Below are 23,006 nucleotides of genomic sequence, written 5' to 3' on the forward strand. Positions count from 1 at the left end.
CAGAACTTTAATTTTCGCGGTGACGGTTCGAAATGACACCCAAAAAAGTTGTCTTTGTGCTCGGGCCGCCTGGAGTGGGCAAAGGCACGCAGTGTCGGAAAATTACTGAAAAGTACACTTTTCTTCATATTTCTGCCGGAGAGCTGTTGCGGAAAGAGATTCAACTCGGAAAAGCAAAAGAAAGAGAGCTGATACAAAGTTACATCAAAGACGGGAAAATCGTTCCTGCTGAAATCACCTGTGAGTTGTTAAAACGATCTATTGAGAATTCACCGGAGGAATTCTTCCTTATTGATGGCTTTCCAAGGAACCAAGAAAATTGCGAGAGATGGAATAACATTATCGGTGATAGATTCGCGGTTTTGTTCGTTTTGTTTATCGATTGCCCGATGGAAATCTGCGTTAATCGGTGCTTGGCAAGAGGAGCGGCAGGAAATGATCGTTCTGATGACACGATCGATGTTTTAAAGAAGCGTGTTCTCACCCACATTCAAGAGACCGAGCCCACTATTAACTATTTTAATCTGATGAATCTGGTTAAAATTGTAGACGGAAATCAGACCGTAACCGCGGTTTTCGACAGTATTAAGAAAATTTTTGATTCTTTTAATTTACCCAAGAGGTAAACATTAAATGTTTATTTAAAAAATTATATAGAAAAAATAAATCGATTTTCTGTGATGAAATTGTTTCTTCTCCCAGGCTAATTTGTTAAGAAATATGTCTAAAAAAATCATTAATCACTGTCGTCGCTCACGATGATAATTCTTCTTCGTTTTGAGTTAGCATCCTCACTCAACTTCTTTCGTTTTTTGTTTTTCTTCATTTCTTTTAATCGTTTTTCTAGCAAGTCCAACTCTGAAACATCGCTATTTTCACTGTGCACTTCTTCATAGTCGTTTACACAAAACGAATCCTGAAAACCCAAAATATATTCGTCTCCGAAAAGAATTGCATACGTACATTCAAGTAAGTGTTGTCTTCATTGCTAACTTCTTGCGAAAAGACATTAGAAATATTGTGTTTAAATTTTTCAGGTATCTTGAACACCCCTCTTCTCACTGGACTTTTAACCGACTGCAAATACTTCGCTTGCATGTTTGTCGCATTTAAAACATCTTGCGTTTCGTCGGCCACAAAACTTGCTTCATAACAGTCTTCGTCACTGTCTTCATCTTCAGATATAATGACAGATTTCTCTATGGAAACATCCGCTTCTTCCTCGATAAAGTTACTAAATAGTTTCTTGCGCTTCTTGTCTTGCGGATTCCGCACTTTTTGTTTCTTCTTCGCTTGACTTGACACTGGTTCAGGCTTTGTAAAAATTGGACTTCGGAACGAATCTTCAAACTCATCATCGCTATCGGTAGGTAATGAGATATTTAATGGACTTTTCTTCGTTTTAGGCGTAATAGCATCGTGCTTCTTTGGTTTTTGAGACTTAGGTGTCTCTACATTTTGTTTCAGTTGTAATATCTTCTTTTTAGCAGAATGACGCTTTTGGGTCTTTGCTCTAGGACTAAACGTGTTTTCTTTTTGACTATTAGTCAGGTCGTTACTTTTCGCTACTACACTCAGCAGTTGAGTTATTGAAAGTTGCGTGAGTGGTTTATTTGCTTCGGTCTGTTTAGTTTTCAGAGGACTAAATTCCAAATCACTGTCGGTAAGGTCAATGATGATTTCTTTTTGAAGATCTTTTTGTTTGTTTTCATTATTTTCAGTATGTGTTGTTTTTTTCATGCATTCATCTTCGGCATCAACATTTGATGCTGAACTATTTTTTGTAGATTTTTCAGACGATTTGTTGCTACTGTCGTCTTTTGTATTCTTAGGTTTATTTTTTGATGTATCCGCAAAAAAAGACATGTCACAAAAATCATTAAGATTTGCTGCTGCACTATTAGTAGGTTTTTCAGACGATTTGTCGCGAAGATTATTTATTGTACTCTTAGCAGGTTTCCTTTTTGTTGTATTCGTAAAGAAAGACATGTCACAAAAATCATTGATTTCCATTAGTGTACTGTTAGTAGATTTCGCAGACGATGTGGCGCAAAAATCATTTGTGGGTTTCGTTTTGGGTGTATTCATGAAGGACATATCATAAAAATCGTTAAGATTTGTTGCTGTACTCTTCTTTGTAAGTTTCTTAGACGATGTGCCGCAAACTTCGTCACTTTTGAGTTTCTTCTTCGTTGTATTTCCAAAAGGCATGTCGCAAAAATCGTCAACATGCACTTTTGTGCTTTCCGCAGATTTCTTTTTTTTGCTGCTCATGAAAAACGACATGTCACAAAACTCTTCAAGATCTACTCGATTAACTTTCATGTCTTCTACTTTACTTGTCTTTATAGCCTTTTTAGCTTCAAGTGGTTGTCCAAAAAAGCTTGACAGGTCACATATATCTTCAATTCCTAATCCCCCCACTGGACCCGTTTTTGATTCCCGGGAAAGCTTTTCACTTTGCTCGGCTTTATGAACTTTTGTCGTTCCACTGTGTTCTGAGTTCTTCTGAACAGTATGAGTACTACTGGGCCCTGGCAACCCAAAAACAGACATATCGCACAGGCTATTGATATCTAGATCATGTTTCTCTTCAATTTTTGAAAATTCTTTGCCACTGGTCTTTACAAGAAAACTACTCTTTTCTTCTCTTTTAGATTCCTTCTTTTCCGTCAAAACGCGACTCTCATAAGGTGGTTCTAACTGTGCCTTTTCTTTCTTCTTATCGGGCTTCATAAAACTATCAATATCACAAATATCGCTAATATCCAAGACTGCCGTTGGTCGTTTAGGACTTTCAACAGATTTACGTCTTGTCGACTCAAAGAAGCTCTTTCGTTGAAGGTTCAAATTTGATAAACGTGGTTTCTTTCGAACTTCTTCCTCCTTTGTTTCATTAAAGAGCCTCTTCTTGGCTTGTAACGCCACGACTCTTTCATACGAACATAAAGTTGGAGATTCCGGTGTTCTGTGATTCGACTGTTTCTTTTCTGACGGTGGAGATGGAAATAAGTCAGGAGATTCGCCAAAAAGGTCCGAACTAACATTACTGGGTGATTTCTGGGGATTCATTTCTTGCGTGAAAATGACGGTTGTGTCCGAATCTTGGGAGCATGGCGGTTCTGTGTCTACGAACATATCAGCTAAAGATGCTAGTTTGAAGAAGGCTAAAACGCCTTCATGTGATGTTTTGTTAACAACGATTTTTTTAGCGTGATTCGAAACATGTGATCTTTCCAGATCCACCATCTCATCGTTGTCAAACTTCTTTGCGAGAGAGTTGCCCAGAAGATTCTTAACTTTATCAAAACCATTAGGGTTTTGAAACCCAAACGATTTTTCTTCAATATCCTTCGCAAAAGTTTCATCTTCCTCATCTTCACATATTCTGAACGACTTTAGAATCTTTTCAAAATTCCGAGGAGTTTCGTATGTTAAAGACCTGTTATGGGTTAATACAGTTTCATCTGCAAACTCGTCATTGAAGATAATCTCATCAAAAGCTTCAATATCATCTTCCAGGAAATCGTGATATATGTCTTTAGATTTGGGACTTAGGGAATCTGCGAAAACTTCCCAGTCTTTTGACGAAATACCATCCAAGACAGATAGATCAGGTATAACGATTGAGGACAGATCGATTTTCTCAGATTCTGGTTGTCCGAATTGTGGACATTCAAATAAATGATCACAGGTTTTACACGTCCGTTTTGTCGACATGTTAATTGATAAGTATGTAGAAATCTCTTCAAAAAATTCGGAAGGAAACGACTGGGTGGCGTCTTTTTCTTTGCTAAGATATTGGCTTGGAATGTATGCTTCTATAAATGCGGCATTAAGGTGGAAATGAAAACAGGAATAATACAATACCTTGGCTTAAAATGTTACCAACTGGCTTAGAAAACATACTCCTGATATCACCTTGTTTTAAAAACTTATTTTGAATACCGAATTTACCTACAGAAGACAAGTTATAAAGATTATTACGATGTAAATAACTTACCGCTTTCTTGTGTGATCGGAAGATTAAACCGCTTAGAATCAGCAAACTGAAGTAACGAAACAAATATATCAGTTTGTTTTGAATGCTTGACATCGCCGTGGATTTGAGCTTTCCTCTGCTTTTCAATGTGTTTCTTAAAATTAATTTTGGGTTCTTCAAAGTTGAACTCAAGGGGGTATTCTAAAAGTACAATACTCTTATCACTCATTACCTTAAAATGCTACAACCTTTATCCCATAAGTTCTCAATTTTATTTTTGATGCGTTCTGTAATTTCAATAACGTCAACATCCTCGCTATATTTCGAACTTCCTGACGCAATGTTTTTTAACATGTTCTTCAAATTACCACTTTTCTTCGGAGCGGTGGGTTTTTTAACAGTGATGTACATTTTTTGGCACTTTGGTTGAATATAAGAGGGAATCATTTTCGGATTATCTTGATATTTCCCCGGTTCTAGATATTCCGAATTTGATACAAAGTTCCCCAAATTGTTTTTGTAAATTAAACATTCTTTCAGTGTTTGTTGCTCTTTTCCTTCAGTGACTAAAACAACGACTCTACCTTCCTTTTTTCTTCCCGTTCTCCCCATTCTTTGGATCATTCGGATCGGAGACTTACTGGCTACGTCAAAACAAACGATTAAATCCACGTCGCCAACATCCAATCCTTCTTCTCCTATGCACGTTGATAAGAGAGTATTACAGTTGCCATCTCTGAAGGCTTTGATTGTCTGAAATACTAGAATGATTTCAATTTGATTTATATATTTCACGTACATTTATTTGATCTTTTTGTGTTACACCAGGGCCTTGTCCGACGAAAACTCGTGGTTTAAGCGTTGGGTAACTTTGCGTTAGTAAAGCGTAAGCTTCTGCGGCACTTTCGCGGTATTCAAAGAATACAATGACACGAGTAGAACAATCGGAATGTTTAAAATGGGTGAACAGAATGTCTCTAAGTTTATAGAGTTTGGGGTGTCCAAATTTTGTAGACGCAGGGACCTGAAAACATGTAATTATATTTTATGATAAATAAAAAAAAAATTACTTTTGTAAAAGTTCCGTCTGGTAACGACTGAACCTCAGCATTTGGTCCTAAATATTTCCTAAGATCTTCCAAAATTTGGCGAAGGCTCATATTGTTACTTATAAGGGGGTTATTTATGTGCTCTGCAAGGTTTTACATGGAATAGTTATTCTAATTTATAATAATACTAATACCTTCGTAAAAGTTCAGAAAAGCTCTTAAACCACATCGAATTAATGTCTCATAAGCATGATAGAGAGTAACGCAAATATTAAGACTCTTCATTATTTCGGAGTAGTTCGGAGTTCTGAAACTGGTAAGATAAGTGCTCGGACTTAGAAATGAACTAAACGTTTAAAAAAATTACGTTACCTCACAAGTGTTCTAAATTTTAAATTACCGCACTGAATAAGGTGCGGTAATGCACATTAACGAAAAAAAAAAGAGTTCAATGTGAAGCTTCAAACTTCCACATAAAAAACGAACCTGCCGCCTGAATTATTTTTCTGGAACTCCTTCATAATCATAAATATTTTCCCCTTCGTTAAATTGATACAGTTGCCATAAATCACTTTGTACTGAATCAACGTCCGTGTGTATTTCTCTAAAATCTAATAAAACGATGACTGAATTAAAATCCTAAATTACAAAGAAAACAAACCTGCACATATAGGTCTTTTACTTGTTGCAACTTCTCTCCAAGGGGTACCACAACAGTTTCCAGAGCCCTTTCAAAAACATAAGGTTTAACATCTGAACTTTCTTCGCTACGAAACTCAACATGAGCAATCAACAAATTTTGCATCACATCAATCACATCTTTTGAGCTATTTCCGGGAGTCGCGCTCAACGCAAGCACCCGAAAAAGTTTGTTTTTTGGCAGTAGTTTTCTAATAACTTCGCAATAAGCGTGATTACCCTTAGCTTTGTGCGCTTCATCAAACACCAAGCATTTGATTTTAGCCCCCAATTCGATGATTATTGCTAAATCATTTTGTAGGACTTGTGGTGTTATAAAAAAGACTCTTTGATTGTACCAAATTTCTGTGCGTGATTGTTGTGCTTTTGTTCCTGTCAACTCGGCAGTCACTTCTTGAGGTATAGCTGTTATGTTGTAACAAGCGTCCATTTGTTGTTTGACTAAGGGACGTGTGGGGGCCATGAAAATTACTTTGCCGTGGGGATACCAACGGTAGAAATTGTACATGACAACTGCAGCGATGAAGGTTTTTCCTAGACCAGTAGGGAGACTTACCTAAAAACGTTTCCTAAGTAAAAAGAATTCAATCAGTGTTGAGTTTACAAGTGTGTTCTTGTGTAGGGCTTGTTGGATGATGTTGAATTGGTAGTCCCGGACTGGGTAATTGGTGGGGTAAACCCATGACTGACCAGCTTGTAAATCAAACCCTTTTGTGTCGGGGTCTTGGCACAAAGTTGCAGCACTAAAAGAATTGTTTGCTCGAGAACTAGTTTTTAGTTTAAGTGTTCTTACTCGTTTACTTGTTGTGACACGCTCATATTATTATTCAACTGACATTTTTAAATGCAATAAAGGTACAATTTATATTATTTTATAAGATATTCTTATTCTTTTGCACGTTCAGATTTTATTCTAGCAGATTTAATATTTAAGAAGAAAGTGAGGTTAAAGGTTTTTTGAAAACATCGCAGGTTGACCAACTTACGGCAGACGTCCACTAAAGTCCCAATAAAATTCAAAAAGTTGCAAATTAAACAAACTTGTGGCCCAAATTATTTAAATCAGGTGGTTTAACTGAAAAAACTCAAAATTCTGGTTTATTAAACTTACATATCTCATAAAGTGTTAACATTTAGAAGAAATATTATATTTTGTTTGTTTATGAAGATTTTTCTTGAATTAAATTAGTATTTTAGATTTATTAATCTTGGTCTTGGATTCACTTCTTCGTAAGATTTATTAAGATTTATTAAAGGAGTAAGTGTAGGTCTTCCATGAGCACATTGAAATGGCAATTTGCAATCTGCTACTCTTTTCAAATGCATAATACACTCGTTTTTTGTCAACGAATCGCCAAATTTTATAGCACCTACAGAAAAGCAAATTATCGTTTAATAAAATCAACCAAAAACTTACCGCGACATGCTTCTGAATTGACAATATTTTGAATAACTTTAGGAGTGCTTACAATAACCCCATTATTTATTTTAATAGTTTCTATAATTTCTTGAATAAGAGCTTCAGTCAGGATAACAATATTAACCTTGAAAAAAGCTCGTGAAGAGAGGAATTACGTGTAATAAATATGGGTACCCCTTTTTTGGACTTGTTGAAAATACATAAAGGCACCCCAAAAACAGTTATCCCATTAGCAAAAAAGTCCAGGTTTAAGCCTAGTAGTTTGAGAGTCGATTTCTGGCGCTGAAGCAAGCACAAGTCGGTTTGAGGTATAAAGATTGTTATAGTTTGATCAAGCTTCGTTGAGGCATTTTTGTAACCTACAGACAAACTACAAAAAATGTTTTTCAAATGGAAGAAATATACTTTCAGACAGCTCTTCCAGCCGGACTCTTTCATGAACGGCGTGCTGGTCGAATAGCATTATAATTTTCTTTGTTTTCTCCATTGCTACTATAAATTTACAGTCGAGTTGTCCAATGACTTCCAAGTTTTGAAACAAACTTTTTGAGAAACTCATGTTTTCAAAGCCTTTAAAAGCATGTTTCAAGTAACCACTTTTATGGATGTTTGGAATAGAAGTTTCGATGAGTTTTGACTTTTCCAAGTACATTTCTTCGAAGAATCTTCTAGGATCTAGAAAATTTTTATTAGAAATTAATTTATAAGACCAATAATATAGCACCTTTGTCGATCAAACAGCTCTGCCATTTAATCAAGAGGAGTTCGTTATCATATGATTCGATAATGGCATTTTGCAACTGTTCCTTAGACTGTGGACTCATGTTATCCACTTTTCCGTAGTTTTTCAATATTGGCGACAATCCTTTAGGCACAAAATCAATGCGTTCCATCATTTCAAAGCTGATGTCTTTAGGTTTAGGTTTTAAAGTATCGTTCAGAGTTAAAGTGGGAGCTATGAAATTGCCGGAAAACCTATTTTCTGTACTTATGTTCTCTTTACCCTCTTCCATGGTTATAATAAGTTGGCTCTCATAGCGATCTTCCGACGAGTTAGAGAAAGCAAACAAGTCTTTAGATTGCTCAAACAACACACTTTGTTTGATTTCGGGGCTGTGGGGTTTAACGAACGGGGTGGGATGTTTCCTAAACACTTTCGGTCTCTTTGGTGTAAAGTATTTACTGATGCTCGATTCATTTAAGCGTTTCTTGGCATTTCCTTGTCTCATGAAGGTCATCTTTACTTGGTCAAAATTTTTGGTGGTGGTAGACTCCATATCTTCACAACATTTACTTAGCCTGTTGTGGCAAGTACAAAGTATCACATCTTGGGGAGGTTTCATGGGAGACGGTCTGTTCTTAACTTTTTTAGTAAAATACGGTGACTGAATAACACCCAGTTTAGACGTGAAGACTCTGCTTGGGTTCTGATTAACGCTATTTGTAGTGAAATCTTCAACGCTCATATCGGCTTGTAAATAACTTTTCTTGAAGTCTTCTAGAGGTTGTTCGAAATTTGGAAGAATATTGACAACGTCTTTGTTACGAAAGTCAAATAACTTTTTCGTTTGATCCAAATTCAGGAACACTGGCAGTGTTGTGTCACATTTGTTGAAATTAAACGTGGGTAAAGCCTCTACTCTTGAAAAGTCAAAATCGTAATCCGACACATATTTTTGCAGTGATTTTCTTGGGAATAATGTGAAGTCGGGTTCTAGCATGGACCTGGTTTGTACGGCTACAGAGACTTTACCTAGTCCTTCCAGACTTGGTGATGTTTGGACACCGAAAGATTTCTTATTTGGTGGCAAAATCGAACTAGCCGAACCTTCGTTACGAGTTGGAAGACTTTGGTCACTTATATTCTCTCTAGTTTCTGCCGGGAAGGTTTGTAGGGACATTATGAACTTGTCCATAATCACATCTTTCCCTCTCTGCTCGTTTTCAGGGAAGTTAGTGAAAAGAGTATTGTTGCATGGATTTTCCAGCTCTTTTTTGTCGTTCTTTCGAATCACTATAGGCAACGCCATTTTTGTCTGTTTCGTGGGTATTTTTGGTTCTTCACACACAGGAGTATCGTCGATAATTTTTTCCGATCTGTTTGAAACTTCTTCGAGCTCTTCGTTTTTTCTCTTTATGGCAAAACCTTTGACAGCTCCACCAATTTGGGAAACCCCAAATTCACTTGTTGCTTTCTTTTGGCGTCGATTTCGCTTAACTTCCTTGGGAAGGTTTCCCCCTAAGAATGTGCTTAGCATCTTTTCTAGACATCGCTTCACTGTTTCAAACTTTTTGAAGAAAACTACGGTTTTCGAAGGTTCCAAGTTAATATCAATGTGTGAGTAAGGACATTTAATGTGAACCACAAACACGGGAAATTTTTTCTTCTCGTCACCTTTGTTTGACTTTCTCAAAACTGCATTCAGGAGATTTTGTACTTTTGAACAAACTATGAATCTCTTGTTAACATAAATGTACTGCAGGCGCTTATTTTCGTGGAACTCTTTGTGGATAAGGCCTTCAACATTGATCTTATTCTTACTGACTTTGATGAATGTAAAATCTTCGACGTTGATATCAGTGTGTATAGTTTTGAAAGAGCTAGCAATATCCGGACACTTGATGCTCGACAGGATTAATTTCGCCCCTAAGTCGTTGCGCAAAGTGAATGAGACGCGGGGATGGATGATTATGAGACTTTCAACGCTTCGTTTAATGTTGTCCAGTTCGTTAGTTTTAACACATTGTTGCCGGACCGGCAAATTATTCAAAAAGCCGTCGACTGTAACGGTGGTCCCCCAACTAGCTCTACTTTTCGTGGCTTCAATCTTAGGCGTATTATCAATGATTTTCTCGTACGTTTCCTCGGAGTTTTCTTCTCTTGTCGTTACTGTGACTTTCTGAGAGATCTTTGAGATGTTAGCTAGGGCTTCGCCTTTAAACCCGTAATATTTTAGATGTTTTTTGAGATCGGCCAAAGAGTGGCATTTGTTAGTCATATAGCGAATACCCACATTTTCTAAATTAGATCGGGAAATGCCCTTACCATTGTCTACCACTTGAATACGAAACGTGTTGAGGTTCACCCTAACCGCGATAGACGTCGATTTCGCGTCCAAACTGTTCAAAACCTAAAAACAAAGATTAGAATCAAGAGTTAATATAAATAAATTTACCAATTCAGTGACACATTGAGTAACACTATCAATAGAAGACGAACTTCGTATTTGGGCGATCAAATTTTCATCAAGTTCTGCGATGATCATTTTGAAATGTCAAAAAGCGTTTTTAGGGATTTTCGACATCAAATATGAACGTCAAATTTTTGATTTAATAAAAATAAATACATTTGGCTGAATAAATGCGGTAATACAACAGGAACGTGACTAGTTAGAAAGTACATTTAAAGCGTAAAGTAATAATAACAAATACAATATCATTATTTCGAGAACATAACGGCCTTTCCCATTTCATAAAAACTTCATTAGTTAAAAATTTAGAATTTGAACGGATAAAAAGCACAAGTTTCCTTCCCAAAATTTGAATTTATAGGCCGCAAGTTCGCCCTTCGCCGGCGTTTTAAATGTCTCTTCTCATTTGTTGTTGCCTGTAGGTGTCTTTCAGCATCTTTAAATTTTCTTGAAGAGAGGCGACCTCTTCAAATCTCTGCGCTTTTCTCGCTTGGTCAATGTAATTTCTGACAATATTCATCTGCTCAATTAAGGGGTCTTCAGCTTCTGTGTTATCACTATTAACATTTGCAGGTGACCATCCTGTTGTAACAGTCACCTTCTTAATGTTTGTTCTAACTGCAAGGTGGCTTTCTTCTTCTATGTTCTTTAGAGAGCGTTCTTTCTTAATTATTTCTAGCTCTTGTATACTTGGAGGTGCAGGTAAAGTTAATAAATAGTCTTTGATGTAGTGAGAAGTGGCTCTTCTGATACTATTTTGCAAAAGAGCAACTTTTGGTGTTTCTTCCTCCACAGGCAAAGAAGCAATCTTTTTACTCAAAATATCTATAGATTCGGCTTTTTTAGCTATCGTGGCTCGCAGCGATTGAGTATCTTGTAATTGGAATGTAGTTTCGCCAGAAGTCAGAGAGTTATACATTTTCAAATACAGATCTACAGAGCTTTGGGTTTGTGCTTTAAGGTTCTGTAAATGATTGTATAACTGACAGATAATTGGTTGCTTCATTTGTTCTATTTGGACGCGTCTACGGCTTTCCAACATCTCTAGACAGTGGTTGCAAATGCGCAAACTGTCGGATTCTTTACCAGAAAATGGCTCTCGGTTATTCACGTCGACGTTGTGGACGGGGGCGACAATAGCCTCTGTAAAACTCGTATTATCACATATTGATGAAATTTGTCAACTTACGAGCTGTCTCATATGGTAGAAAATAGGAACATGAATTGCACATAATGCTACCGCATAATCTACAATGATGCTGACGTCTCGTAATGTTAAAACTCGACGCACAAGACGGACATCTCGTCACTGTAGAGCCATCTAACCAAGCTACTAACTCCTGCTCTTGCTGCTTTCGATCAGATCCATAAAATCTCAATAATCTATCCAATCTAATAATGAGTTTATTAGTTTCAGTAGTTCGGTGATCAAGCCGCTCTCTCCGAACAGCCTTGAAATAATCAGTGTGGCCTCTAGTTTGGCCAGGATCTTGGGGTTCACTGATTTCCAAGTAGTACTTCTCTAACGTAATTTCATTTTTAAATGACTCCAAATCTTGTTCATCCAATTTTAAAATCTTCTTCTTTGCCTTTCCGTATAAATCTGTTTAATTAAAGAAAATTAAATTTGAGTGACAGCTAACATAACCTCACCTTTGATGGATTTTAGGATGTCTTGCTCTTCAGAATGTAAATCCTGAAAGTGGGCTATTAGATTATTGGGAGAACGTAGATCTTTGTGGCAAATGGGGCACAAAAACCCTTCTTTGATTGAATTTGCCTCGGCCATTACGGGTAATTAATTTGGCACCATTATGGACGTCAGAAATGTCAAGTGTCAAAGGATTTTGACAAATGAATGACAGCTTGACGCTTGGCAGCTGACAGAGAGTGGTCAATTTGAACAGAGGGGTATTCAGTTCATTTTTGATCTTTAAAAAGTGTTTTGAAATAATCTCTCAAAATTAATTCAAATGTGTATAGAATTTGTTTATTGCAATTATACCATGTTTTAAAGTAAAGTTTTTGATTTTTACACTTATGTAAAATTAATTATATTTTTGCAAAGTAGGTTTTTTGCAGCTGAGAGTGTACTCAAATGCCCATATAATATTGGCATGTTTTATATTGCTTATTGCCAGTTGAAAGAAAGTTAGAAAGAAAAGAATACTGAAAATTTATTTTAAATCCCTACAAAACAACAAATGTCAGTTTGAATATTGATTTAGATATAAGATAAACAAGGAAGAAAAAAAACTTGCGTGATTATCTCATGTATTTATTTACAAATTAATTTTTTAATGTAACATTATTTACATATAACTTGCTGTTTTATTTCTTATCAAATACAATTTTTTATAAATCCATTGCAATAAATAATGTGATACAGAGCTCTGTAAAAATATCATACATTCGAATGCACAGTAGTAAATCTAAAATTAATAACATCTACAAATTAGCGACAAAGTTAGATTTTCATAACAAATTGTACAATCAAATGTTACATTATAGATATATAAATTTTACAGTATGGTACAGTGTTAGTAGAAAACTGCTTCACGCTTACCCCGACAATAACAACAACGAAACATCAAATATTAGTTAATGAAAAAGTCAGAACATTGCAACTCAATCGGGACTACGAGAAACAGCCAACAAGACAACCTCATCTATCAAATTCCTGTTGATAGTGCACGAATACACCAACAAAAACCAAACCGAAAATTGCGATATGTGTTTAAAAATTTTGATTTTCGAGTGTTAGCACTGTTGTGACGATGAAATTCTCCTTCTTGTTGGCTATTTCCACTCAACAATTAACAATTTAAAAAACAAAGAATCTGATTATTCGTTATCTCTCTCCTATATACGGATGGTATCCATGGTTACGGCGGCGTACCCAACCGCCTGCCGAGTCCTCGGCCGTGGTAGAAGAGGAAAGAGGCGAGAAGGGGTGTTAGAGCATTCAGGGGCGGAAGCGGCGGCGGCTAGTTGTGGGGGTGTTAGGGACTGGCGGGAAGGCTCTCGTCGCTTTCGAGGTAGGTAACGTAACTGTCGGTGCTATCGGGGTGCGTCATGACGTCAGACGGCGGCGCGGACGAAGGCAGCATCCCTGGCGGCGGACCCGTCGCGGGACCCATCGATGGCGGCGGCAGATCGTAACCGTGCATCTAGAGAAAAGAAAAACTGTATAATTTATTCATTCAAAACAACAACGGTTCTTTAGGTTTGGTACATTGATTTATTGTATCAATCGTTTTCGTTGAAAAATCAAGTGGGAATGAACATTTTGAGGCACAAATGAAAATAACAGATTATTTTATTACATAATACATTGATTTTTGTCGGCTTATGTTAAGTTGTTAAGTCCATTTTTGAACAAAATGCGTTTTCAATTTTATAAAAAGGATAACAGAAAGGTACAGTGTTGGATCCTTTTATGTGTTTAAAGTGTTTCCATGTCAGCGAGCGCTGTTTATTAGTTATAACAAAATTGCCTATTTTACTGTCTAAATAGTGACTTTGTGACGTTTGAAGAAAAAACACATTTTTAATAAATGTTCAAAATGACCACAATTATGAATAATACAAACATGTAACCACCATAACGCTAGCCTTATTGTGTTGCAAATAAGGCTATTTTCAGAATTATGAACTAACTACACCACTGGTATAAAATAATAACTGTCAGTTTGACGTTAATAAAAAAATTCTAGGATACCTTTGATTGAAAATTTGGTGGTACTTTGCAAATTGATCTCTTGATTACTCACAAGTCTTCCGATTCCTAAACGGTTAAAGAAAATCCGAAAAAAACTTCAAAACATTACTTTTCAGGGCTGGTGAGTCCCTCACATAAATGCTAGAATTGATAATTAGCCAAATTACATTCAAACACATGAAATCTAGCAATTTTACACTTTCTTAAATAAATACACATAGTTATCATAAATATGTCAGTCTTAAAACACCCAAGAAATTAGTTTATCAATGACTATTTTCCTCAGAAAATTTCAACCAATCACATTACAGAATTTGGCAAAAATAACCTAGCAACGAAGAATATCAGCGAATATTTTCGATTTTTTTTGTTTCTAACAAATGATTTTGTCATTTTTCATCTCTCTAGGCATTTTTTCAGTGTTAAAAAAATTGAAGTATTTAATGTGCAACATGTGTAAAGTGGTAGGGTATCACAAAGTCAGAAATAAACAACACACGGATCGTTATACTTTTTCTAGCAATAAGTTAGAGCATTGAATGTCGAAGCGACACTTTTGGGATGATCAATATACAGGGTGTCCCAGAACTCGCGCCCCAGAGAGCAAGGGAGGGTGCCGACAGCAATACAGATGGTAAATTTCAAAACAAAAATTGACTAAGTTTAATAGTATTCAAGAACTGATAAAAAGTTAACAACCAATCCCGAAAGCTTATTCGAGAAGTGGAGTAAAAGGCCATCCCAATTTCCTAGGCAACGAGAGTCTAATGTTTAACTGACCAATGGATGATAGTGTGTGTCCATAGTTACCAATTTTCAAATTCTGTTCAGCTTCGGGATTGGCCACAGTTTTTTGTCTTATCTCGGTTATTTTTTGAGTTAAAAAATTATGGTTTCAAAATTTTGGTTCAGAATTGTTGGCTCCATAAGCCCTATCTCTCTGGGGCGCGAGTTCTGGGACACCTGTATGTCTTTCCCCGGGCAGGTGATTTTCTTGTAGTTTGGTGGAAGATTTATTCTTAGTTTAATTATAACACAGCTCAAAAAAATTTTTTTGTTGCCCTGAATATCTCTGCGGATTTCTATGTTTTCAAGACCATAGTTTTCGAATATATTTTTGAAAGTACTGAATTGGCTCTGGTTTTTATGATTTTGGCGTATTTTATATTTTTAATAATTTAGACTTTGAGTCGGCTCTTCAGAACACGAATTATAATAAAGTGTTTATTATCATGTTAAAATTCGCTTTTGTGCACGCCACGTGACCAACAAAAGTTGGAATGCTTCAAGATTTTCAGTAAATAAGGGCATAAAAAATATAAAATGCGTTTCATTTACATTCACAAGTTTAACATAAGTTTTATAATTTTTTTTCTTTATCAACTTCTATGTACATTAATTAACCATTCAAACTAAACAATTTGTAATAATTTCAAAAAAAAAATATTTGAGAATATACTTGCTATTTCTTTCTCAATTTTACAGTTTTTTTGTAAAATATGAAAATCAAGATTGAAAAAAAATCAGAGCCAATTTTCCAAAACCATTCATAGTTTCGTGAATTGTTGGCATAGAAGTATTCGAAACCACTCTTACATCAAGGGCAACAAAATCACTGATGACCAGTGTAATTGATAAAATGAACAATATGTGAAAAAATTGAATTAAAATAAACTTAGATAGTTATCTAAAAATTTAGGTACATCGAAATTTTTCTCCCTTAGCTAGCTAATTACAAAAATGTTGATTTAGGTATATTTGTGTTGTTTTTTTTAATGGCACAAATGTGTGTAATGTGTGTAAACTTCTGATCCAAAACATAGCTGCGTCGAAGTTGTATTTTTAAAATTACAGATTTGTGAGCAGTTTAAAAATAAAAATTTTGAATAATTTCCCTGCTTATTTATTACTTTTTAATTTTTCAAGGGATTTATTTGGTTTTTGAGGCGTTTGATAGACGACAAAATTCTCTAGATCTCATTTTAATCAAATTTTGATAGGATTTCCTATATGTATAAAGAGGTTCGGATTAAAGAGATTTTATCATGCATTTACTAAAAATTCAAATTTTTATCGGACGCGGCCCTCTAAAATAGAGTCGTAATAAGTATGTCTTGTAACGAGTGATCAAAAAGTTTTCAGATTAGGGTAGGCTTTGGGTTGTTTTTTTATGTGTCTGTATGTATTAGGTTTAATTGTAAAACTTCAAACTTATTAAATTAGAAAAAAATTTTAGAAAGTTTAGACATTGGGGTGAGGGGGTTGTTTATTGTGTTTAACATAGTTAGTATGATTTAATTACAGACGGGAAAAATTGTTTCATGGCCTACCCTACTGAAAATGTTTTGATTACCCGTTATTTATTCTAACAAGACAATAAACTAAAAAAAATATTAATCTATAATCCGTGACTTTTTGAAACTTTCTAATGATGAAAAAAAGTTGCAAATGGCAGATTTTATCCAACGTATAGAGGTGTCCCAAAACACTCGCACTTCCTTTTAATGAGAAATTCTCGATCAAAATCTAATCTAAGTTGATTGTTGTATCGCACTTACAGTTAAAAGCATTTAACGTTGACCATTTACAGCGCATCTTCGCGCAATTTAAGAAAAAATATTTGTAAACAATGTAGCATCTGAATTCTATCTAGCGATTTATGACCTGAAATTGGCCAGCTTAAAATACTTGCAACTCGAAAATTATAAGGGCCTGAAAACACGAAAATCAACTCAGATTTTGATGGGGAATTGCCCGTTAAAAGGAAGTGCGAGCGTTATGTACACACCTGCATAATTCTGTTCTTTATGTTTGAACTACCCAAAGAATTGAAAATCTAATTGAAATCTAATCTATTGTTAAATATAGGGAGATTTTGAAATAGTAACGGAAATAAAATCACGGTTTTCCGGAAATACGTAGAAGACGTTTTCGGTGATTTATATTAATTTTAAGATAAAGGTAAAAATTCCACAATCCTGACCTTACTCGGCGCCACTGATATGCACAAAATAACCTTAACAACAACGCAGAGCATTTTGTTCGTTAATAATGTCCTATGCATAGTAACCTTAGGGGTCAATTTTAAGTTTTAAGACTTGCGTTACTGCAAATCCAATTTGCAACATAGCAACGCAAATCACATTGCTCATACTATGCGTCGACGCAGTGACTTGAAATCAGGCCCTTACTAACCTTAGTAATCATTGGCGTAGGATGAAAATTGGAATCGATTTATTTAAATTTTTTCTTAAAACTGAGACAGCAATTTAAAAAACGAATACTGCCAACTTCCTTCATTTACAATAAGCTGTAATGGATTTTTTTCCGCCTCTATTTCAAAATCAGCCTGTATATCTAACAGGATAAATAAATCCTGATCTAACAGGAGTTTCTTACCTGATTGACAAGTTGCTGAAAGGCCGGCTGATGGGGTTGTTCGAGATCAGCGTGAAGGGCGAAATCTGATAGGGCTTTCCATGGAGGTTGGTATGCTTGCACTTCTAGAGGGAGAACTCCTATAGGAGAATCATGTCGAACTGGTGAAGATGCAACCATCGGTATTCCTTGCATAGCGCCATAACCCAACTTTCGACCATCCTGTACGTAATACTGGGTTATGTTAGACATTTAGACGGGTTGACACCAAAAATTGACAGATTTAGTGGAAGATGGAAAGCTAGTCTACAGGTATTTTATTAGTATTTATGGATTTTATTATAAAAATGAGACGGAACGTTATTCTCGAAATTTGTTGTTTCTTTGTTATTACCGACGGCGTCGTCAAGAGTACATAGGATGAAAGTGACAGTGATTGGATTAAAAGTGAACATTTTTTATAAGTTTTTTAATATCACCATAAGCCATAGTTATTTATAGCATGGATTTGTTTTAGAAAATAGGTATATTACTCACAAAAGGCAGGTAGGTCTACCTACCTAGTTAAAATACGAGGGTTATGAATACCTCAAGTATGTAATAGATGTACTTACCATTCCGGCCGAAAGTCATTCTGGCAGTTTAAAAAAAATCTAGCTCTAAATCAAGCTTTAGCGTCAATGTCAAAAAAGGACAATTTGATAAATATTAAATTTTTCATCTGCTCTTGGCTCTTGAAAGAATGTCTTCTTCCCAGTGAGAGATTGTTTTTAGGGCAAATAGCAACGATTGTCTACTAAGCATATCAAAAAGTATGAGACCATTAGTTTAAAATGCATGATGACAACGTTGACAGTAGTTATCAATGAGTAAAAATAAGGTTAATCTTTCTTAAAGCTTTGTTTACAAATCAATGTCCAAATACTTTTGGCCGGAATAGTTCCTACCTAATAGGTTTATCCAACACGTCGCAATTTTCACGCAATTGCAGTGATAATTTGATAAAAGATCCGAAAAGAAAGACCACGTGGTTGGCATGGTTGCTGTTCAGAAAACACAACAGTGTGTTATTTGCGTTGTAATCCTAGATAGTGAGTTATAACTAAGTATTCTAACTCACGAGTAAGTTCTAAACCACTTTACTTATTAGAAATCACTATAGTTTTATCGCTTTTATATGTCCCACACGTCTTGAAAAAATAATAATTCACCGACTGCTATCAGTAGATAGAGTGAACTTACCTACATAGAATATCTATGAATGAATGAAAATTGCGTCATAAAAGCATTTAGGTACATTTTTCGTACAATTTTCGCATTTTATGATAGGTGATAAGGTACCTGAAATTGTCTATGACGTGAAGCGTTTTGAAATGAATACCTAAGCAAAGCTACCACCTACTACATACAAATTCCAATGTCTAATTATGTATTTGATGCCGATTTAATTTCATTTTTTTAACAAATACTTTAACTGTTAGTTCATATTTTTCAATTATAGAACTTCTTAATTATTAACTTACTTTTCATCAATCAGCTGACATTTATTAATCAATTATTTCGATATTTTCACTTGTTTGATAAATTTTGTTACTTATGCCTACTTATTTTGTAATTAAATTGAGCTATCAAATGAAAACAAACACATCCTCAGTTACCTTTGGAATTCCGTAGCTTGCCCTTCATTGTTACGTTGATAGCTGTCAATTTTGTTGCATTTCAAGACAGTTTTCTTAAAAAAAAAACTCAAAATTGACAGCAAGAGTAGAGGCGTTGCGCCAAAATGAGCAGGACTTTTAACAAAACTTGTATTAAACATGAGGGCTTTCCAATGTTACAACATGTTACTTTACAATTTTGTGAAAATTCTCAGTTTGTCAACGTCAAATTACTTGACAGAAACAAAAAACTGTTTTTTCAATCAAAGAGATGAGTTCAAATTTCAAAGCCAAAGGATGATTTTTTTGAATCGCATGATACAGAGTAGATAAGTAAATATTTATCAGTACCACGGTTCATTTTCTGATCATTCGGTAATCTTGATAATTTTGGATACATACATCAAGGTAGGTACCTACATATAGGTGTCCGGAAAGTCGCGCACCACCGCGACTGTATCATCGGACACTGCCATAGATCACCGGAAAAATGTTAAAATAAATCCATGTCTTCAATTTTTTGAGATATGATAGATTAAAAAGAAAAAGTTTAATGCCAAAATTAACAATTTCTGTACAATAATTTTAGGTTCAAATGAATTTGTGCGCCTCCGTCATTTTTCATGGCATTTGTGATACTCATTTGCGGCAAGAAAATCACCTTTTGAATGTCTAGGCAGTCAAATATGACATTTCGAATAGTTGGTTTTATTTTGCAAGTTGCCATCGCTGCATAAATGTCAATTGTGTCAATTTGTGTGCCGATTTGGAGGCCAATGACCTTCGAAAATAATAAAGGTAAATTAATTAAGTAAAGATACCACAAAAATTTGCTGAAACACATTTGAATTTAAATTAATCTGCAATCGTTTGATTTGAATGGAGTACTACCAACCTATTTCCCAGATGATGAAATTCCCCTAAATAAGGGAATGACGTTTCAAATTCAAACTAAAGTCAAAATAAATAACTATTAATAATTGTGGGCGCACAAAATTTCGTGTTTGACACGCCTAGAAAATGTTTTGGAAATACTCGGAAAATGACCATTTTCTAGCCTAGTGAAACAAATATAATTTATTATAAGAAAAAAAATTGTTTGTTGGTACCTATACAGACTGTCCGGAAAGTGGCGCACCACCTTGAAAGGTGGACCCCCAAAATCCACAAACAAATTCTAGACTTTCTGTTTTTGCAGGAGTACCAAAAGAAAATTAGGAAAATGGCAACATTGCTAAGTGTTCTCCCAATAATTTAAATTTCTAGTATTCAAAGCCATAGTAACGTTGCTGTTGTATTGTTGGCGTTAGTCAGGTCGGTTCATGAGTAACTATGGTTTCAAGTGACTATGGTTTTCAGACATTTTTTACAGGATTTTTTCGTGTTTTTTTTGCACCATGCCTTTGCGCAAAATGTCCTTTAGGTAACAATAGTTATTTATGTACCTACTTATGATAATTGGATATTCAAGAGAGAAAAAAAAAGTTAGTTATCTGCGATAATTCCGATAAATTATTACCTTATTATTATTAATTTGGCGAGTTCTATTCAATTAGGGCAAACAATGCAAATTTTCCCCAATTTTTATTTACAGGGTGAGTTCGGGAAAAAATTTCTGAACAACCGAACAAAGTTTTGTTGTTTGTTTAATGTTGAATAAAAACAAAACACTACAACCGTCGCGTCGCATCACCGCCTTCATGTCCTTGGTTGCATGAAGGTTAAAAAACTAGTTTAACATGATGAAAGTGACGTCTCGAACAACATAGGGTACAGTCAGTGTTCGCGAACAGTGGCAGTGGCTGAAGTTACGTTGTTTAGCCAGTGCGGACGAACTCGCCTCCCTCTACCCCCTCAAAAAAACTGAAATCGATGCGACGGGTCGAGCTCATGTGTGACGATGACGATTGGTTAGCGACGGGAGGCGGGGACGAGCTACAGCTGATAAGAAACGCCTCCTGAGATTTACGACGTGAACGACCTGAGAAGTGGGGGGTATTCAATTATAGATGGGGCAATCTGTTGGGATGATGCTATGCCACTAATCAATAACACGTTTTGTGAGTATGTGAGCGTGCGACTTTACGATTAGGTCTGGACAACGGTGGATCAAATTTAGGTTCAATTGATTGGACGAGAGGGCTGTTTTCGGATATAGAAGTTTGCTTTCGAAAGGAGGTAGAGCTAAATTTAGGGAGGTTAATTCAATATTTAGGGTTTACGTTGTTGTTTTACTTTTGGTTGCTTGATTTAGAGATATTGTCAAAAATAACAAAAAAGGGTAAAATCTTTATGAAAAGCAGTGAGGCTTTTATTCATGACAATAAGTCTATAAATTATGTGATTAATTAATTAATTAAATTTCTTGCTCAAATGCACAAATATTTTTTAAGCTGCGATGGTGTCAGTTACGACATAATATGATTTTTTAAAGCTAAATCCGAATGGAAATTTATTGGAAAGAAGGCTGCATGAAAATTTGATGTATCTACCACATGATCCACAACATTTTTATTTAGGGTTTAGCTCTGAAAAAACTAAAAATATTTTTCCTATACGACTCCATAAGAAAGTGGCATTTTCCACATCGTTAAATGACTCCGAAAGTTGATGATTTTGTATGTACATCCATTTACGAAAGTAAAAGTCACTAGTGTAATATGAATATATCCGCACAGACCTGTCAAAATTGACAGTTAATTTAAAATACATATGTAACTCCTTGAATTTTAGGCTCAAATATCTAGACGATTCACTGCAAAACAACATGTATTAAGGTAAAAATGAATTGGTTAGGTCGTTTCTGACAAGACAATTTTGATAGATTTGTGCGGATATATTCATATCATATACGAGTGACTTTTACTTTCGCAAATGGATGTATGAAAACATCAACCATCTAACTATGTGAAATACTTCACACGAAAAATGACATTCTGAACAGGTAATAAATGAACTGTCAAGACTTATGGTTTCTTCCTGATGATGGAAGGTAGTAGGAAAAATAGTGTACTTAACTCGTCGAAAAGTGTCTTTCTTGCACTTGTTGGCGCCTCGTATATCTACATTCACCCTCGTGCGAAATTGGTTACTTTCCGTACTTATCATGTAAATACCTATAACAGCACTTTGACATTTGGTATTTAATTTATTTTCAGTTCATTTTCAACACAACATTACAAAATGTTACAACATATTATTTCCCTTTGTAATTTTATATTTTTTGAAGAATTGTGTTGTACATATAGAATAGCTTTGTTGTGGGCAAACTACCATTATGATCCTACCATAATATCTCAAATACAACTTCAAAAACAAAATCTCAAAGCTAACTAGACCACAAACTAAAATGAACACAATATGATAATTAATTAGAACGAAATTATAACAACTTAGGTAAAATACCCAACTTATTTTTGCAGTTTCCAAAATTTAGGAAATTTTGTGTATTATTTAGGTGCAACCTACGTTTTTGTTTTAGTGTACTAGTTTAAATCATGTAGGTAAGGGATAAAATCGAGCTTTCTAATAATGAATTCGTGACCGAGAGAAAACAGGCACATGCAGACAGCCACACGAAATCAAAATTGTAAAACTAAAATTGTTTACCTAAGTTAAAAAATAGTCGAATTTAGAGAAAAATACGGTAGCCAATCATGATTGCTGAACCGACGATGGCCAGAGGTATTGCAAGAAGTTTTTTATAATTGCTAGCATACGCAAAATAGGGAGTACTGTTGTATAGGAAATTGAAATGGCCTGTTATTTCACCGCCATTCTACTTATGCGAAAGCTTTCGGTATTTGCTTTCATTTTTTTTTGTTCGAATACTATTAAACTTAGACAATTTTGGTTTTGAATTCGCAATGTGTATTGATGTCGGCACCTTCCTTTGCTCTCTTGGTCAT

At 35.2% G+C, this 23,006-nt stretch overlaps 4 protein-coding genes and 1 pseudogene across 8 annotated transcripts in view; 1 reads left to right on the forward strand and 4 right to left on the reverse strand.

Moving 5' to 3' along the window:
• Positions 1-31: 31 nt before the first annotated feature.
• On the forward strand, positions 32-626 carry LOC148180909 (UMP-CMP kinase pseudogene; annotated as a pseudogene).
• Positions 626-6,708, reverse strand: Fancm (FA complementation group M). Of its 4 annotated transcripts, none has more exons than XM_088044228.1 (12): positions 6,532-6,708; positions 6,335-6,473; positions 5,693-6,286; positions 5,518-5,642; positions 5,226-5,344; positions 5,053-5,174; positions 4,782-5,006; positions 4,231-4,735; positions 4,004-4,183; positions 3,871-3,957; positions 964-3,821; positions 626-916 (listed from the first exon to the last, which is right to left on the reverse strand). In XM_088044228.1, the coding sequence occupies exons 3-12, from the start codon at positions 6,236-6,238 to the stop codon at positions 737-739; spliced, it is 4,947 nt and encodes a 1,648-aa protein (XP_087900354.1). In that variant the 5' UTR covers positions 6,239-6,286; positions 6,335-6,473; positions 6,532-6,708; the 3' UTR covers positions 626-736. The 4 variants fall into 4 exon arrangements, with proteins under 4 accessions (XP_087900354.1, XP_087900345.1, XP_087900339.1 ...); XM_088044219.1 differs by having other exon boundaries at positions 5,226-5,338; positions 6,524-6,708; XM_088044213.1 differs by having other exon boundaries at positions 6,524-6,708.
• A 207-nt stretch (positions 6,709-6,915) lies between these two features.
• Positions 6,916-10,416, reverse strand: LOC148180911 (DNA mismatch repair protein Mlh3-like). The gene is made up of 6 exons (XM_088044031.1): positions 10,327-10,416; positions 7,875-10,281; positions 7,556-7,825; positions 7,325-7,509; positions 7,148-7,274; positions 6,916-7,100 (listed from the first exon to the last, which is right to left on the reverse strand). The coding sequence occupies exons 1-6, from the start codon at positions 10,414-10,416 to the stop codon at positions 6,916-6,918; spliced, it is 3,264 nt and encodes a 1,087-aa protein (XP_087900157.1).
• A 51-nt stretch (positions 10,417-10,467) lies between these two features.
• Rbsn-5 (Rabenosyn-5) lies at positions 10,468-12,172 on the reverse strand. The gene is made up of 3 exons (XM_088037992.1): positions 11,995-12,172; positions 11,531-11,944; positions 10,468-11,484 (listed from the first exon to the last, which is right to left on the reverse strand). The coding sequence occupies exons 1-3, from the start codon at positions 12,128-12,130 to the stop codon at positions 10,730-10,732; spliced, it is 1,305 nt and encodes a 434-aa protein (XP_087894118.1). The 5' UTR covers positions 12,131-12,172; the 3' UTR covers positions 10,468-10,729.
• A 434-nt stretch (positions 12,173-12,606) lies between these two features.
• The window catches only part of tup (LIM1_Isl and LIM2_Isl domain-containing protein tup), a 45,182-nt gene continuing 34,782 nt past the window's right edge, over positions 12,607-23,006 (reverse strand). Inside the window, exons 5-6 of one of the 2 annotated variants that reach the window (XM_088041524.1) lie at positions 17,462-17,662; positions 12,607-13,511 (exon numbers count right to left, since the gene is read on the reverse strand). In XM_088041524.1, the coding sequence (XP_087897650.1) occupies positions 13,344-13,511; positions 17,462-17,662 (369 nt within the window). In that variant the 3' untranslated portion in view covers positions 12,607-13,343. Of the gene's footprint in view, positions 13,512-17,461; positions 17,675-23,006 lie in introns of both variants that reach the window. The other variant, XM_088041517.1, reaches the window with a different exon arrangement.

Source organism: Gnatocerus cornutus, chromosome 1 (genome assembly GCF_029298725.1).
Source record: "Gnatocerus cornutus isolate USDA-ARS CGAHR chromosome 1, icGnaCorn1.1, whole genome shotgun sequence".
In the NCBI taxonomy this organism is placed as follows: domain Eukaryota; kingdom Metazoa; phylum Arthropoda; class Insecta; order Coleoptera; family Tenebrionidae; genus Gnatocerus; species Gnatocerus cornutus.